The 12,801-nt window shown below is 44.2% G+C and overlaps 1 protein-coding gene across 2 annotated transcripts; it reads left to right on the top strand.

Moving 5' to 3' along the window:
- The first annotated feature begins 232 nt into the window (after window positions 1-232).
- LOC135575237 (spindle and kinetochore-associated protein 1-like) lies at window positions 233-11,130 on the top strand. Of its 2 annotated transcripts, none has more exons than XM_065046815.1 (7): window positions 233-463; window positions 944-1,048; window positions 1,163-1,287; window positions 1,813-1,904; window positions 4,199-4,336; window positions 7,583-7,752; window positions 10,273-11,130. In XM_065046815.1, exons 2-7 carry the CDS (start codon window positions 961-963, stop codon window positions 10,419-10,421), a joined length of 762 nt encoding a protein of 253 aa, XP_064902887.1. In that variant the 5' UTR covers window positions 233-463; window positions 944-960; the 3' UTR covers window positions 10,422-11,130. The 2 variants fall into 2 exon arrangements, with proteins under 2 accessions (XP_064902887.1, XP_064902888.1); XM_065046816.1 differs by having other exon boundaries at window positions 239-502.
- The last annotated feature ends 1,671 nt before the right edge of the window (window positions 11,131-12,801 follow it).

The following is a 12,801-nucleotide window of genomic DNA, read 5'->3' as shown; positions in this document are numbered from 1 at the left end:
GTGGGGTGTTTTGTGTGGGAAGGAGCCGTGCAGGGCAGTCCCCCCCCAGAGTAAGACGCCATGGGTGATGATGATGTTCTATAGATGCACCATTATAAGTATGTATATGTTGAAAAGCGACTTAATTTTTATCGAGGGCTTTGTCTTTTATTGAATGCTGTAATAAACTGAATTTCTATGGGTAATTAATACAAGCTGTGGGGTGTTTTGTGCGGGGAGGAGCCGTGTGGGGCGGTCCCGGGGCGGGTCCCCTCAGCGCTTCCCGCCTTCCCAACGGCCGCTCCGGGCGCGGCGGGTTTGAAACGGCGCTGAACGGCGGGAGCGGCCGCGACTCTTTTGGTGGAGCTTTTCTCACCCTTCACGGCTTTTTCACCCTCTTCAAGGCTTCTTCACCCTCTTCGAGGCTTCTTCACCCCCCTCACCGCTTCTTCCACCCCTCACAGCCCCGACCGAGCCGGCTCCGGTGAGAGCGGGGCGGGAGACACTCGGGTCGGGACCTGAGGTAAAACGTGGCCGCGGTTCCGCTGCCGAGGGTTGTAGCGCTTTCTCCTGTTTTGTATCCACAGAAGATGTGGAAATCGATAAACCTCTAATTTAACGAGCGTGCTGGTTCGTCGTATTTTAAAAACTAAAGGGAAAAGAAAAGCTTTGGTTTTAAGTGTTAGGTAACCGCCAGAGGGAGCTGAGCGAGCGCTGGAAACACAAGGGGAGCCAGGAAATAGGATTAAACTCCAGAGTTCAGGGAAATTGCTTTGTCTTGTCTAATGTCAGTCACTTTGTGCTTCCTCCTGTTTCCAATTTAGGAGGATAAAAGGTAGTTATGACATGTATTGCTTCATTTAAATTCCCTTTGCTGCTTTGACCCATCAGTTTCAAAATTCTGCTCGTGTGCTTCGTGTTTGCGACTTGGGTGGTTCTTATTATCTTCTTAATTTCTCTTCAGTATGATAATAGAGGAGCATGGCATCCTCAGACCTGGAAGATTTGTGCTTTCACATCAACACGAAGATTTCAACTATTAAAAAGACACTTCAGCTAAGGAACATAGGTAAAAGATATTAAAAGCGGATTATTTCCTTATAGAAAATGGGAATGCACTAATGAGATGAAGAAATTGTTCTGAATGTTTCATGGGTTTGGCTTAATTTTCTCTCTTTGATAGGTCAAGAAGCATCCCTCAAATCTACACTCTGTAAAATAGGAAATGAAATGGCTCTTCTGCACGATCTCCTGAATCAAATGGAGGCGGAAATTCAACAGCAAGAAAAACTGAATAATTTGCTAAAAGTAATATTTTTTCCGTTCATAAAACGCTGAAAACTTCAAATTGTTGATAAGTTTGTAGTTCTTTTTGAAGTCATACATTTTGATGCATGTGCTTGTATGTAAAACATGCACGTGACAGGAATAGATCCTGCGATCTAAAGAGCAGCTCTAATGTTACATCTTTGCAACAGCTATAAAAACAATTTAATGAGAACATTTATCTGTTTCAGTGTGTGGTTGCAGTGCCTTGATGTGTTAAGTCTCTTTGGGAAGGTGTTTTTTTGGGGGATATAGATGAGTTGCCCATAGTTTCTGTTCATCCCCACCACCCAGACCTTCCAGGTTATTTAAGTATTTACTTGTTACCCCCTTAAATATCTCTGATAGACAAGATTATGTTTTGTTGCTCTTGGGGAAATTTGGGGTAAAGAGATGGAGAGAGCAAAAAACACCTCAATGTAAAGAAATTTTAGCATCCCCCTAATAGCAAACTGATTTTCCTTGCTTGGCATTAAATTTCTGATTTAAATCTAATGTTCGTTTCAGGAGCTGCAGAAGTCTGCTGAGAGAGAGCAAAATGAAGCACAGCACCTGCGGGAAAACATCCCTCCCCATCTGCCCAAACCGACGCAGAGCTGGTACGTGGAACATAAAGCGATACGGATGCTCGTGGCAGCATCCGTACAGTCATACCCCTTTTATTCTATATTTTGGGAGTTAATGTCATTAGATGTGTTAATTCTGGAGTTTGCTCTCGACTTGCACCCTAACAAATTGTTCAGATGGAAGGTTCCGGTAGCAGGCGCGACGTTCCAGTAGAAAACTAGTTCATTGATAAACCCGAGCGTTCCTCGCTGTCGAATTGTGAACGCACTGATTTAATAGCCGCAGCGCCTAAGGATTGAAGGGTGGGTCGCTAGAACTGATGGTCAACACCACCCTTCCAAATATCATATTAAAAACAAAAAACCCATATATAATTCAATCATCTTTCTATAGAGATTTAAATGATGGTTGTGATAGTTTTATTCTCCTTTCCCTGCAGCGGCTTGGCATTTATTTTACCTAGCAATGACATCCACCTGCCTTTAGAGGGCTGTACGAAGAAGCCTTTCAGAATGAGACGCAAATCCATGACACAACCTCTATTATCATTCACAAGGCTTCTAAGATGTTATAACACACTGAATTCCACATTCCAGGCGTATTCCAGCAAAGTAAAAGGTTAAGGATGTTGAAACAAGGTTGCAGGGGAGAAAAGTGAACTGTAATTTTTGATAGCGTGTAGCGATATCACCGGGGTTCTGCTTTCTTTGTGTATCTTACTTGACCTTAAATGTACCATAACTCCTGAGAATTGTCTAGATGCAAATGAGGCTTGTTAAGCAATTGTATCATTTTTGATATCAAGAAGACCAAAATTGGGCAGAACCCCCAAACCTTCATCTGTTTGAGGCTCAAAATTGAGGGTTTATTATAAAAAATAATGCTCTGACAATCACTCAAAACAGGAAATTATTTGGCTGTTGAGATCTTGTCTAAAAATATATATATATCTTAAAAATTAAACCCAACACCATCCAGTAGGCTGGGATATGCTTCAAAAGCTCAATGGATGAGTCAGGCTTCCCGAGAGTTGAACTTGGTTCTAAATCGGCCCGTTAGGCTGCAGCTCTGTGCTCTGTTATCTGATCAAAAAAACCCAAAGAAAACCAGGCCTCCTGTTCTGTGAAATGTCATGGTACGTTGAATTCTTAACCGCTCGCTGCTGCGTTTGGATTCCTTCCGATTCACCTGCTCGCAGCCTCTCCAGCAGAACAGCTCTAATTTAAAGTCAGTGAAGACACACGGCCTGAAAATGGAGTAGGCTTGCTGGCTTTTATTTCTTTTTCTTGCAAAGGTGGTGAATTGTGTTCACCCAGATGGGCTGAGAGTAAGCAGATGTACTAATGTACTATATTATTCAATATATTCATCAAGGATTTGGCCGAGGGAATAGAGTGACTGTCAGCAAGTTTGCTGGTGACACCAAGCTGGGAGGAGTGGTGACACGCCAGAGGCTGTGCTGCCATCAGAGACCTGGACAGGCTGGAGAGTTGGGCGGGAAAATGGAATGAAATAGAACAAGGGCAAGTGTAGAGTCTTGAATCTGGGCAGAACAACCCCAGGTTCAGTGTAAGTTGGGGAATGAGCTATTAGAGAGCAGTGTAGGGGAAAGGGAGCTGGGGGTGCTGGGGACAGCAGGGTGACCATGAGCCAGCACTGGGCCCTTGTGGCCAGGAAGCCAATGGTACCTGGGGTGGGTTAGAAGGGGGTGGTCAGTAGGTCCGAGAGGTTCTCCTGCCCCTCTGCTCTGCCCTGGGGAGACCACACCTGGAATCTTGTGTCCAGCTGTGGCCCCTCAGTTCCAGCAGGACAGGGAACTGCTGGAGAGAGTCCAGCGCAGCCACCAAGATGCTGGAGGGAGTGGAGCATCTCCCGTGTGAGGAAAGGCTGAGGGAGCTGGGGCTCTGGAGCTGGACAAGAGGACACTGAGGGGGGACTCATTCATGTTTACAGATATCTAAAGGGGGAGTGTCAGGAGGATGGAGCCAGGCTCTTCTGGGTGACAACCAGTGACAGGACAAGGGGCAATGGGTACAAACTGGAACACAGGAGGTTCCACTTAAATTTGAGAAGCAACTTGTTCCTGGTGAGGGTGGCAGAGCCTGGCCCAGGCTGCCCAGGGGGTTGTGGAGTCTCCTTCTGTGCAGACATTCCAACCCGCCTGGACACCTTCCTGTGTAACCTCATCTGGGTGTTCCTGCTCCATGGGGGGTTGCACTGCATGAGCTTGCCAGGTCCTTTCTAGTCCCTGACAGTCTGGGATTCTGTAATGTTATTTTTGCTACTTCTCTACTATTTATACACCTAATAGTCATTCATTTTACAGCATCACTGGGCTGATTGTGAAACGTGAAGAGCTGACGAAAGTTGTAGAACCTGAACGTGTGAAGAAACCTACAAAAGAGACGAGACCTATTAAAGAAGTGCCCTTAATAACTGCAGAAGAATTTGAAAGCGTTCCTGCGTACGTAAGCCTGGCTTTGCTTAAAACTCTTCAGGCTAACTTGGGTTTCAAATGTAGGCTTGTGTAAGTGAGCTCTTGTAGAACTGAGCCTAACAGAGATGTTTTAAGATTTTATATGATCAGCAGGATGATATAATAGCTCCAAATAGTTTAAATGCAATGCTGGCAAACCTGAAAATTAAATGAATAGAGCTAATTAGGTTCTTTGTGTATATTTTGGGAAGATCAGAACTAATCAGTTAAACCCCATGTCTTTTACCTCAAATCATCTGTGATAACCTCTCAAAGTGTTTCATTTTCCTCGGAAATGGAAGGTTTGTCACTGCTGTTGGTGTATGGGGAGAACAGGGACGGACTCCAGCCATTTATCGCTGGTTTATAGGATGGTTGTGTCTTAGTTTGAGCTATAGGAGCTATAGGAAGATTTTTATTGAGATGGGAAAGGCGTGTTTGTCCTTTGAGGAAGATTTCCACAAATTTAAATAGATCTCTTAATCTACCTTTATTTTTTAATTCTGTTGCCTGGCAATGTTGGAATCCAAGATTGGGAGAGTCCATTCAACTTATAATTTCACATACTATTTAATCAAATCTAAGCAGCGAGTGTTTGCGAGCCAAATTTTCTTACACCTAATATATTCTCTTGGCAAAATGAGGATTAAGTTCATATCCCAGTTTTCCAGGTCAGCACTGGTTCTGGTTTAGGATGGCAATAGAAACACAAGTTAATACAGTGTTTTTATGCAGCTGCTGTGCTAACACAAGACTGTGCCTATGCTAAGCCTGACTGGGGACTTAATAAAGCCCAACTTATGTGTCTAAATCCTGTACCAACTGTGTATTGTGGGTTTTGCATCTACCAAGAGCCTCATTCCTTATTCTCTAGGAAAAATCTAGGTGGTTTTCACCCCCTTTGTGCTGAATGGGAAGGAAAATCTATCCCTAACGTAATTAAAAGGGATATATAGTGGCTTTGTATTTTCAGAACCCTGCAGCGGGTATTTCACAGAGGTAGATGCTGAGTTAGGGCGCAGGTTCCATCAAACAAAATACGCTCGCACAGTAAGAAACTTGGAAATGTTCATGGCCTTCAAATATATTGCAGAAAAGGCGCCTTTTTGGAGGAACAGAAAAGAAATGGCACAGTAGATGTTTTGTTTAACATTGAATTCAAGGCAAAGAAAATGCTTTATTCTGTGTCTAAAATCCCTAGAGCTTAAGATCTTTTTAGAATCTATACATTCATTAGAACCCTCTGAAGTCTGAGAAGACGGTAACTTGAGGGAATATACGTTTCTTTTACCCAAAGTGTTTTTAAAACAGCAGAGCCTGATCACTAGGAGATTTATCTATTTTATTTTTATTCCCAGTGGTATATATGCGATATATTGTTCTCTTCTTTGAAGAACACAGTGCTTTGGTTTTTAAACCTACAGAAATAAAATAATGTGTTTTGAAAGGGGCTTCTATGGCTTACAAAAAGAAACCAAGTTGCTTAGTGAAGCATGTTTTAGGGTTATTTGCTATTTGAATTAAATGGATTGGTCTGGATGAGCGGGGAGTGAGGTGGAGTGTGACCTGGCTGAAGGGAAGAAGCCAGAGAGTCGTGGTCAATGGGCAGAGTCCAGTTGAGGCCTGGATCTAGTGCAGTGCCTCAGGGGCAGTGCTGGGGCCGGGATTGTTCAAGATATTCATCAGTGATTTGGCCGAGGGAATAGAGTGACTGTCAGCAAGTTTGCTGGTGACACCAAGCTGGGAGGAGTGGTGACACGCCAGAGGCTGTGCTGCCATCAGAGACCTGGACAGGCTGGAGAGTTGGGCGGGAAAATGGAATGAAATAGAACAAGGGCAAGTGTAGAGTCTTGAATCTGGGCAGAACAACCCCAGGTTCAGTGTAAGTTGGGGAATGACCTATTAGAGAGCAGCGTAGGGGAAAGGGACCTGGGGGTGCTGGGGACAGCAGGGTGACCATGAGCCAGCACTGGCCCTTGTGGCCAGGAAGCCAATGGTACCTGGGGTGGGTTAGAAGGGGGTGGTCAGTAGGTCCGAGAGGTTCTCCTGCCCCTCTGCTCTGCCCTGGGGAGACCACACCTGGAATCTTGTGTCCAGCTGTGGCCCCTCAGTTCCAGCAGGACAGGGAACTGCTGGAGAGAGTCCAGCGCAGCCACCAAGATGCTGGAGGGAGTGGAGCATCTCCCGTGTGAGGAAAGGCTGAGGGAGCTGGGGCTCTGGAGCTGGACAAGAGGACACCGAGGGGGGACTCATTCATGTTTACAGATATCTAAAGGGGGAGTGTCAGGAGGATGGAGCCAGGCTCTTCTGGGTGACAACCAATGATAGGTCAAGGGACAATAGGTTTAAACTGGAAGACAAAAGGTTCCATTTAAATTTGAGAAGCAACTTGTTCCTGGTGAGGGTGGCAGAGCCTGGTCCAGGCTGCCCAGGGGGTTGTGGAGTCTCCTTCTGCGCAGACATTCCAACCCGCCTGGACACCTTCCTGTGTAACCTCATCTGGGTGTTCCTGCTCCATGGGGGGATTGCACTGCATGAGCTTGCCAGGGCCCTTCCAACCTCTGACATTCTGGGATTCTATGATTAATTTGGAATTTCTCAACTTGATATCTTGGACACCCAGGGGCCTCTCAAAGACTCTGTTTCAGGGGTGGTAGCGCTGCTTTTATTTAAGAAGAGGTTATGTATGCCAAGCAGAGCGTTTTTTATTAATAGAAAAACAGCTGTACCTCCAACTTCGAATCTGCATCGATCAAAAATATCAATAAAGTTGAAAAGTGGCTCTAAATAATGGCAATTCAGTCTGAAATTAGAACAATTGCTTTGGATTTGGCAATTTTTACACACCCTGTGCAGACCGGGCTATCCTTAAAATTTACAGTGAGCACTGAATTTGAGTTGACGATTGTAGAACCCCTGCCCACCTTCTGCTTTGGACTATTGAATTTGTTATGGATGAGCTACTCGTGCTTGAAATTCTTTGTATGTTGGCCAAAAACTGAGGTTTTCCCATTCAGATGAAAATGAGAGAATTTCCTGTTCATTGATCTTTTCACTCTTATTGTCCTCCAGCTTTTAGCTGCCTGATGTTCTGACTTCAAAAGCCCTTATTATCTTATTAATCGTATTATTTTAGTCCTGGCTTTACGAAATGCTCGGGAAGCGGCTGTTTCTGTACTTTCTGGTGCTTGCCTTTTTGCTTAGTGGTTACTGAATTTGAACTTTGATTTGTAGGTATATGAAAGGCCGCTTGACGTATGAGCAGATTAACGCGGTCGTTCAAGACCTTAACAAGGCCGTGCTGGGCAAGTACAAGATTGTGCATCAACCTTTGAAATCAATGAATGCAGCAGCCAGAAATCTCTACCACAGGTTCCTGGAAGATGAAACCAAGGATACAAAAGGTATTTTTCTTTCGTCTTTGTTAGTCCTGAACTTGGAACACTTGGATATTGCAGCGCAAGTCTAAAACATCGACTTTGTAATGACAGCACATGCCTTTTGTGTTAGAATGTAACTAGAGCATCTTATTCTCTTCTGGATCAAGTGTAGCAATCGTTTTGACTGAAGAGTTTTTCCCATAATGGATTTTGTTACTATCTATATGTTTTCACCGAAAACACGTCGCTTCCTGGTGTGTCGTAGCAATAAAACTTCGCATGAAGCTTTAATTTGGCATCACCACAAGTTTTGGAAGCTCCCGTGTTGATAACCAAACTGTATAAACCGTGTTTTCACTATTAAACTATTAAAAATGTGTTCTGAAGTCGGGAAATCGGGGTCATCGCTCAAGCCGCAGTGGCTTTGTGGAAGAGACAGCACTGTCTGATAATCTTAACAAGTTTTCTCCTTTTAAAAGCACAGAAAGAGCAAAACCGCACCAAATTATCTTCCTAGTTGTCCCAAAGCTACACGGCACAGTAAATCTCTGCTATGAAAATCTCCTTTTTGACATTCCTTTGGAGAACAAGTATGTAATTATTCCCAGGGGGATGTGCTGTGCATGTCAAGCTTGGCGATGGTTTACAATGCCCTCAGGTTTCCAAGTTCAGATGTAAAACATGGATCTGTCTCACAGAGAGTTCTTTACCTGAAAACAAGACTCTCAATATTTATAGTATAGTGATAACATCACAAACTTCTAGATTCTCAATGCACATTTTGTGTAGGGGAGGAATTCTGAGCCGTTTTTGAGACCTGTAGGATTAACACGTCGTGTGAAAATCAGTGTTGTGTTCAATAAACTAGAACGTTCAGCATCTGGGAGCGTGTGTGTATGCGGTAGACTTTATTTTGGTGGTGTTGTGACTAATCATCTAGAAAACCTAAAGAAAAGGCCTGGCAGACACTTCTTGGCTCATTCAACGTCTTTATCCATCGCATTTTTCAGGATGAGGTTGTGCATTCATTGATTCTCAGCTTCGGATTGCCCAGGTTTCTCAGCCTGGGCTGTTTGCCGGCTGAACTCTCGCTCTGTTTTCAAGATGAGAGAAGACGCTGCCTGGTTTATTAGCGTAAGGTTGATCAAGAAGGTGATTCAGCTGGTTTAGATAGTTAATTAGTCCCTGGATCTATTTTTTCCCAACTAAACCACCACCCTGTAGCCAGCTCTGGGTTCTTCAGCAACAAGATCCTGCTACTGAATATAAGAAATATAAGAAAACGCTGCAGATTCTGCACAGATTTGGGACATTCAGATGCTCCCAAAGATGTAACTGGAATCAGCAGGTGGATTCTTTCTGGCTTCCGAACGCTATTTTGGGGTATTGCCTTGTTACTGGAGATTTTAAACGTGCTTTATCCAATTTTAAGCAGTTATGCAGTTTTTCCCTAGTAAGCAAACCTTCCATTTCTCATCTGTATGTGAATTTGGCGGTGCTGCAAGCTCGGAGATCCCAGTATAGGAATCCCAGTATAGGAATCCCAGTATAGGAATCCCAGCATAGTCAGATGGCTCAGAAGACGGAATTGACAAACAAAATGGTTACAGATTTGCCCACGTAAAGCTACATTGATTTATTTATGAAGCCAATGTAAAGCTTTCCTGGCAACTTCAGCTTTCCAGCTGGCACCAGCTACTTTCTCTGTGGTAAAACTGGAAGGACTCTTCAATAACTTCATAGAATTACAAGATGCTCCATTTTATTTGAGATGCTGCTGCCTCTGCCTTATTTAAGGGTAAAAAGAATAAGGAGAGCGCCCTCCTATTCTCTTCTCCAAGCTAAAACATCCCTAGTTTAGGGATTTCTCATCTGTGTGATATTACCAAAGAACGTTATTTCCTTCTACTTATTCTCCTTAAAGATAATGAGGTGTTTCTTTCTTATACCTTAATTAGCACGTTCCTCGTTTGAGAATTGTTTTCTTACGCTTTTGTGAAGACGCACGGTTAAAACCGTACGTTACGGGAAATATTAAATAGATCGTTGTTTTACTAGATCTATAATTATCTCCTATCTGAGCGGTGTATGAAATGAATATGAAACGGTGGGGAGTGAATATCGCTATGGAGGGCTTAGAATAACTCCCTCCCTCTTTGTGGCGCCTGTTTGTGGGGATTTTGGGGGTTCTGTCGCAAGTATTTTAATTACTTTAACTTCAGCCAAGGCCTATAAGCGCTTGATAATGAGCATTTCCTATTAGAAGCAGTTAATCAACGACAGGAAGGGATGGGCTGGCAGCTCTGATGCAATTCTCTTAGAGACACAAGGAGGATGCTGTTCCACGTGGTTAATTGTCTTTTTTAATTAACAAACAATTATTGTGTTCCGAATCTGACGGAAATCAAGGCAACGGTGGCCTGCGTAACTCGTGACGTATCTTCAGATAGTTTGAGATCTTCCTACTGCTGATTTAATCTTTTCATCAGCTTGGGCAATGAATTGCGATTTACGAACCGTTAAGCCTCGTTATTTGTTTTCCAGGTGAATTCTTTATCGTGGAGGCCGATATCAAAGAGTTCACTCAACTCAAAGTGGATAAACGCTTCCATAGCATCCTCAACATCCTGCGCCACTGCCAGCGAGTGCGAGAAGTTCGTGGCTCCAGGCTCATCCGTTACGTCATCTGCTAACGAGCTTTCCGCTTTACCCAAGATACAGGAGGCCGAAGTGTTTTGAGACACAGAGATTCTGTGCAAACGTTCCTACCCAGGTGTCTTATATTCTAAAAGTGAGGACCACTAAATGTTTTTTGGCCATCTCTCCTAAATTAACATCAAACAGCCTTGAAGTATTTTGAGAAAAAATTGTCTTTTTGGTAAATTAGACACACAAAGCAAACAGCCAATTGCTGCACCTGTGCTCACACACGCTTTCAATCACATTTTCAAGTCAACACTTGGAAGTTTAAATCCTCTGCGTGTTAATAATGATCCTTTTGTGTTGCTGAGTTAAAGACTCTGTAGCTCCTCAAAGGAAGCGTTTAATCATTATTATTTCTTTAATCCCTCAAAGCAATTTCCAGATTTCCTTCATCTTTTTCTTCTTCTCCTAATTGTGTGTGTTGGAGTTTCCTGCGTGGCTTGAACAGGAAGATCTGAGGCGGTTTAAGCATTTCCAGACGGACGATCCGTAGTTCTGTTTCCCATGTGGTTTTCATTCTTGAGCGTGCAGCCAAGAAAAGTGACTCTTTCTTCCTTAAGTCTGTATCTGTTATCCGAACTACTAATCCAAAATACCTTCTCTTGTACCCTGTCGCTGTTAAAATGACGATATAACAAGCAAAACACCCTCAATGAACATCAAACTTTCTTAATAAAGAGATTTTGAGTGCTGTGTAAACCTAGATTCCCTTCCCCTATCTTAATAGTGTGTTTTCTTGCTTTTATTTCTTCCAAGAAATTTAGCCATGGATTGTAGTCACTTTCCACCTTTTCTTCTATAAGTTCACATTGATTTGCAATCTGGAAAACTGAAGTGTCCCGAGAGCTTTAAGGAACAAGACAAGTGATTGATTCTGTTTTTGGTGAGCAAAGTTCCCTCCTTGGGCTGATCTAGACAAAATATAGAATTGAACGCTCGTTGTTCCCATCGCTTTGCTGTTTTTTTGGTTCAAAACTGCACTTTTTATTCTCTTTAACCTCTATTTCCAGCAGCGCCTCTTTAAAATAATCTGAAATTGATGCTCAACGCGCTCGTACCCATGAGGATTTAATTCGGTTGTTCTGGGAGGCGGCGATTTCCATCTCTAAGGAGCAACGGAAACACGCGTTTCATGTCGTTCATGCTGAATCTTCGCTTAGAGGGAGTTAATCCTGAGCAAAGCTGGTCCGGAACCAGTAAAACAAAGAGGAGATTAATAATTGATGTCAAGGACTGTCACGGAGGCACCCTGAGGTTAGTTTAAGGGACAACAGGGTCCAAAACATGCAGCGGATTGACCGGTGGAAGATGGGGTCTTAACACTCCAAAGTGACTTCAATACAGGTTTGGATATCAGTTGAGTCAGTTATTAAGGGGCAGCAACTAATACAACTGGAGGTCCACAGTGTGTATGCACGTGGCTTCACCAAAACCAATGCCGGAGCCGTCCCTGAGTCCAGGAAGAGTCCACGCTTGCCTGAACACGGTGTGGGATTATTTAAAGGGATACACACGTACTCGTATTGCGTGTGGAAAGCGTACACTCGCGATTCTGCAAGGATTAATTTATAACGCACTCGCAATCCTGCGAGAAGTTTTACTCACACGTGGCGGCAAGGCAAGCGGACTCTCCTGGCAACATTTGACGGTTGTTTCATGCTCAGTAGAAGCCTGGGAGGTTGATCCATTCTGAAATCTGCTTGTTTTTCCCCAAATTTCAGGGGGAATTTGTTCATAGGAGCAGCTTAACCTCTATTCCCACATCTTTTTGTGCTGACAGGGCAGTTCCTGTCTGACCAACCTGGTCTCCTTTTATGATCAGGTGACCCAGCTGGTGGATGAGGGGAAAGCCGTGGACGTGGTCTATCTGGACTTCAGCAAAGCCTTTGCCACTGTCTCCCATCATATACTCCTGCAAAAGCTGGGAGCCCATGGCTTGGGCAAGCGCACTCTCTGCTGGGTTAAGAACTGGCTGGAGGGCCGGGCCCAGAGAGTGCTGGTGAATGGGGCTGCATCCAGCTGGCGGCCAGGCACTAGTGGTGTCCCCAGGGGTCAGGGCTGGGTCCGGTCCTGTTCAACATCTTCATTGATGATTTAGATGAGGGGATTGAGACCATCATCAGCAAATTTGACACCAAGTTGGGAGGGAGTGTGGAGCTGCTGGAAGGCAGGAGGGCTCTGCAGAGGGGTCTGGAGAGACTGGAAAAATGGGCCCATTCCAATGGGATGAAGTTCAACAAGGCCAAGTGGCGGGTGCTGCCCTTTGGCCACAACAACCCCTGCAGCGCTCCAGGCTGGGCACAGAGTGGCTGGAGAGCAGTCAGGCAGAAAGGGACCTGGGGGGACTCATGGACAGGAAGCTCAACAGGA

Source organism: Columba livia, chromosome Z (genome assembly GCF_036013475.1).
Source record: "Columba livia isolate bColLiv1 breed racing homer chromosome Z, bColLiv1.pat.W.v2, whole genome shotgun sequence".
In the NCBI taxonomy this organism is placed as follows: domain Eukaryota; kingdom Metazoa; phylum Chordata; class Aves; order Columbiformes; family Columbidae; genus Columba; species Columba livia.
This window is presented reverse-complemented; position numbering and strand designations above follow the sequence as displayed.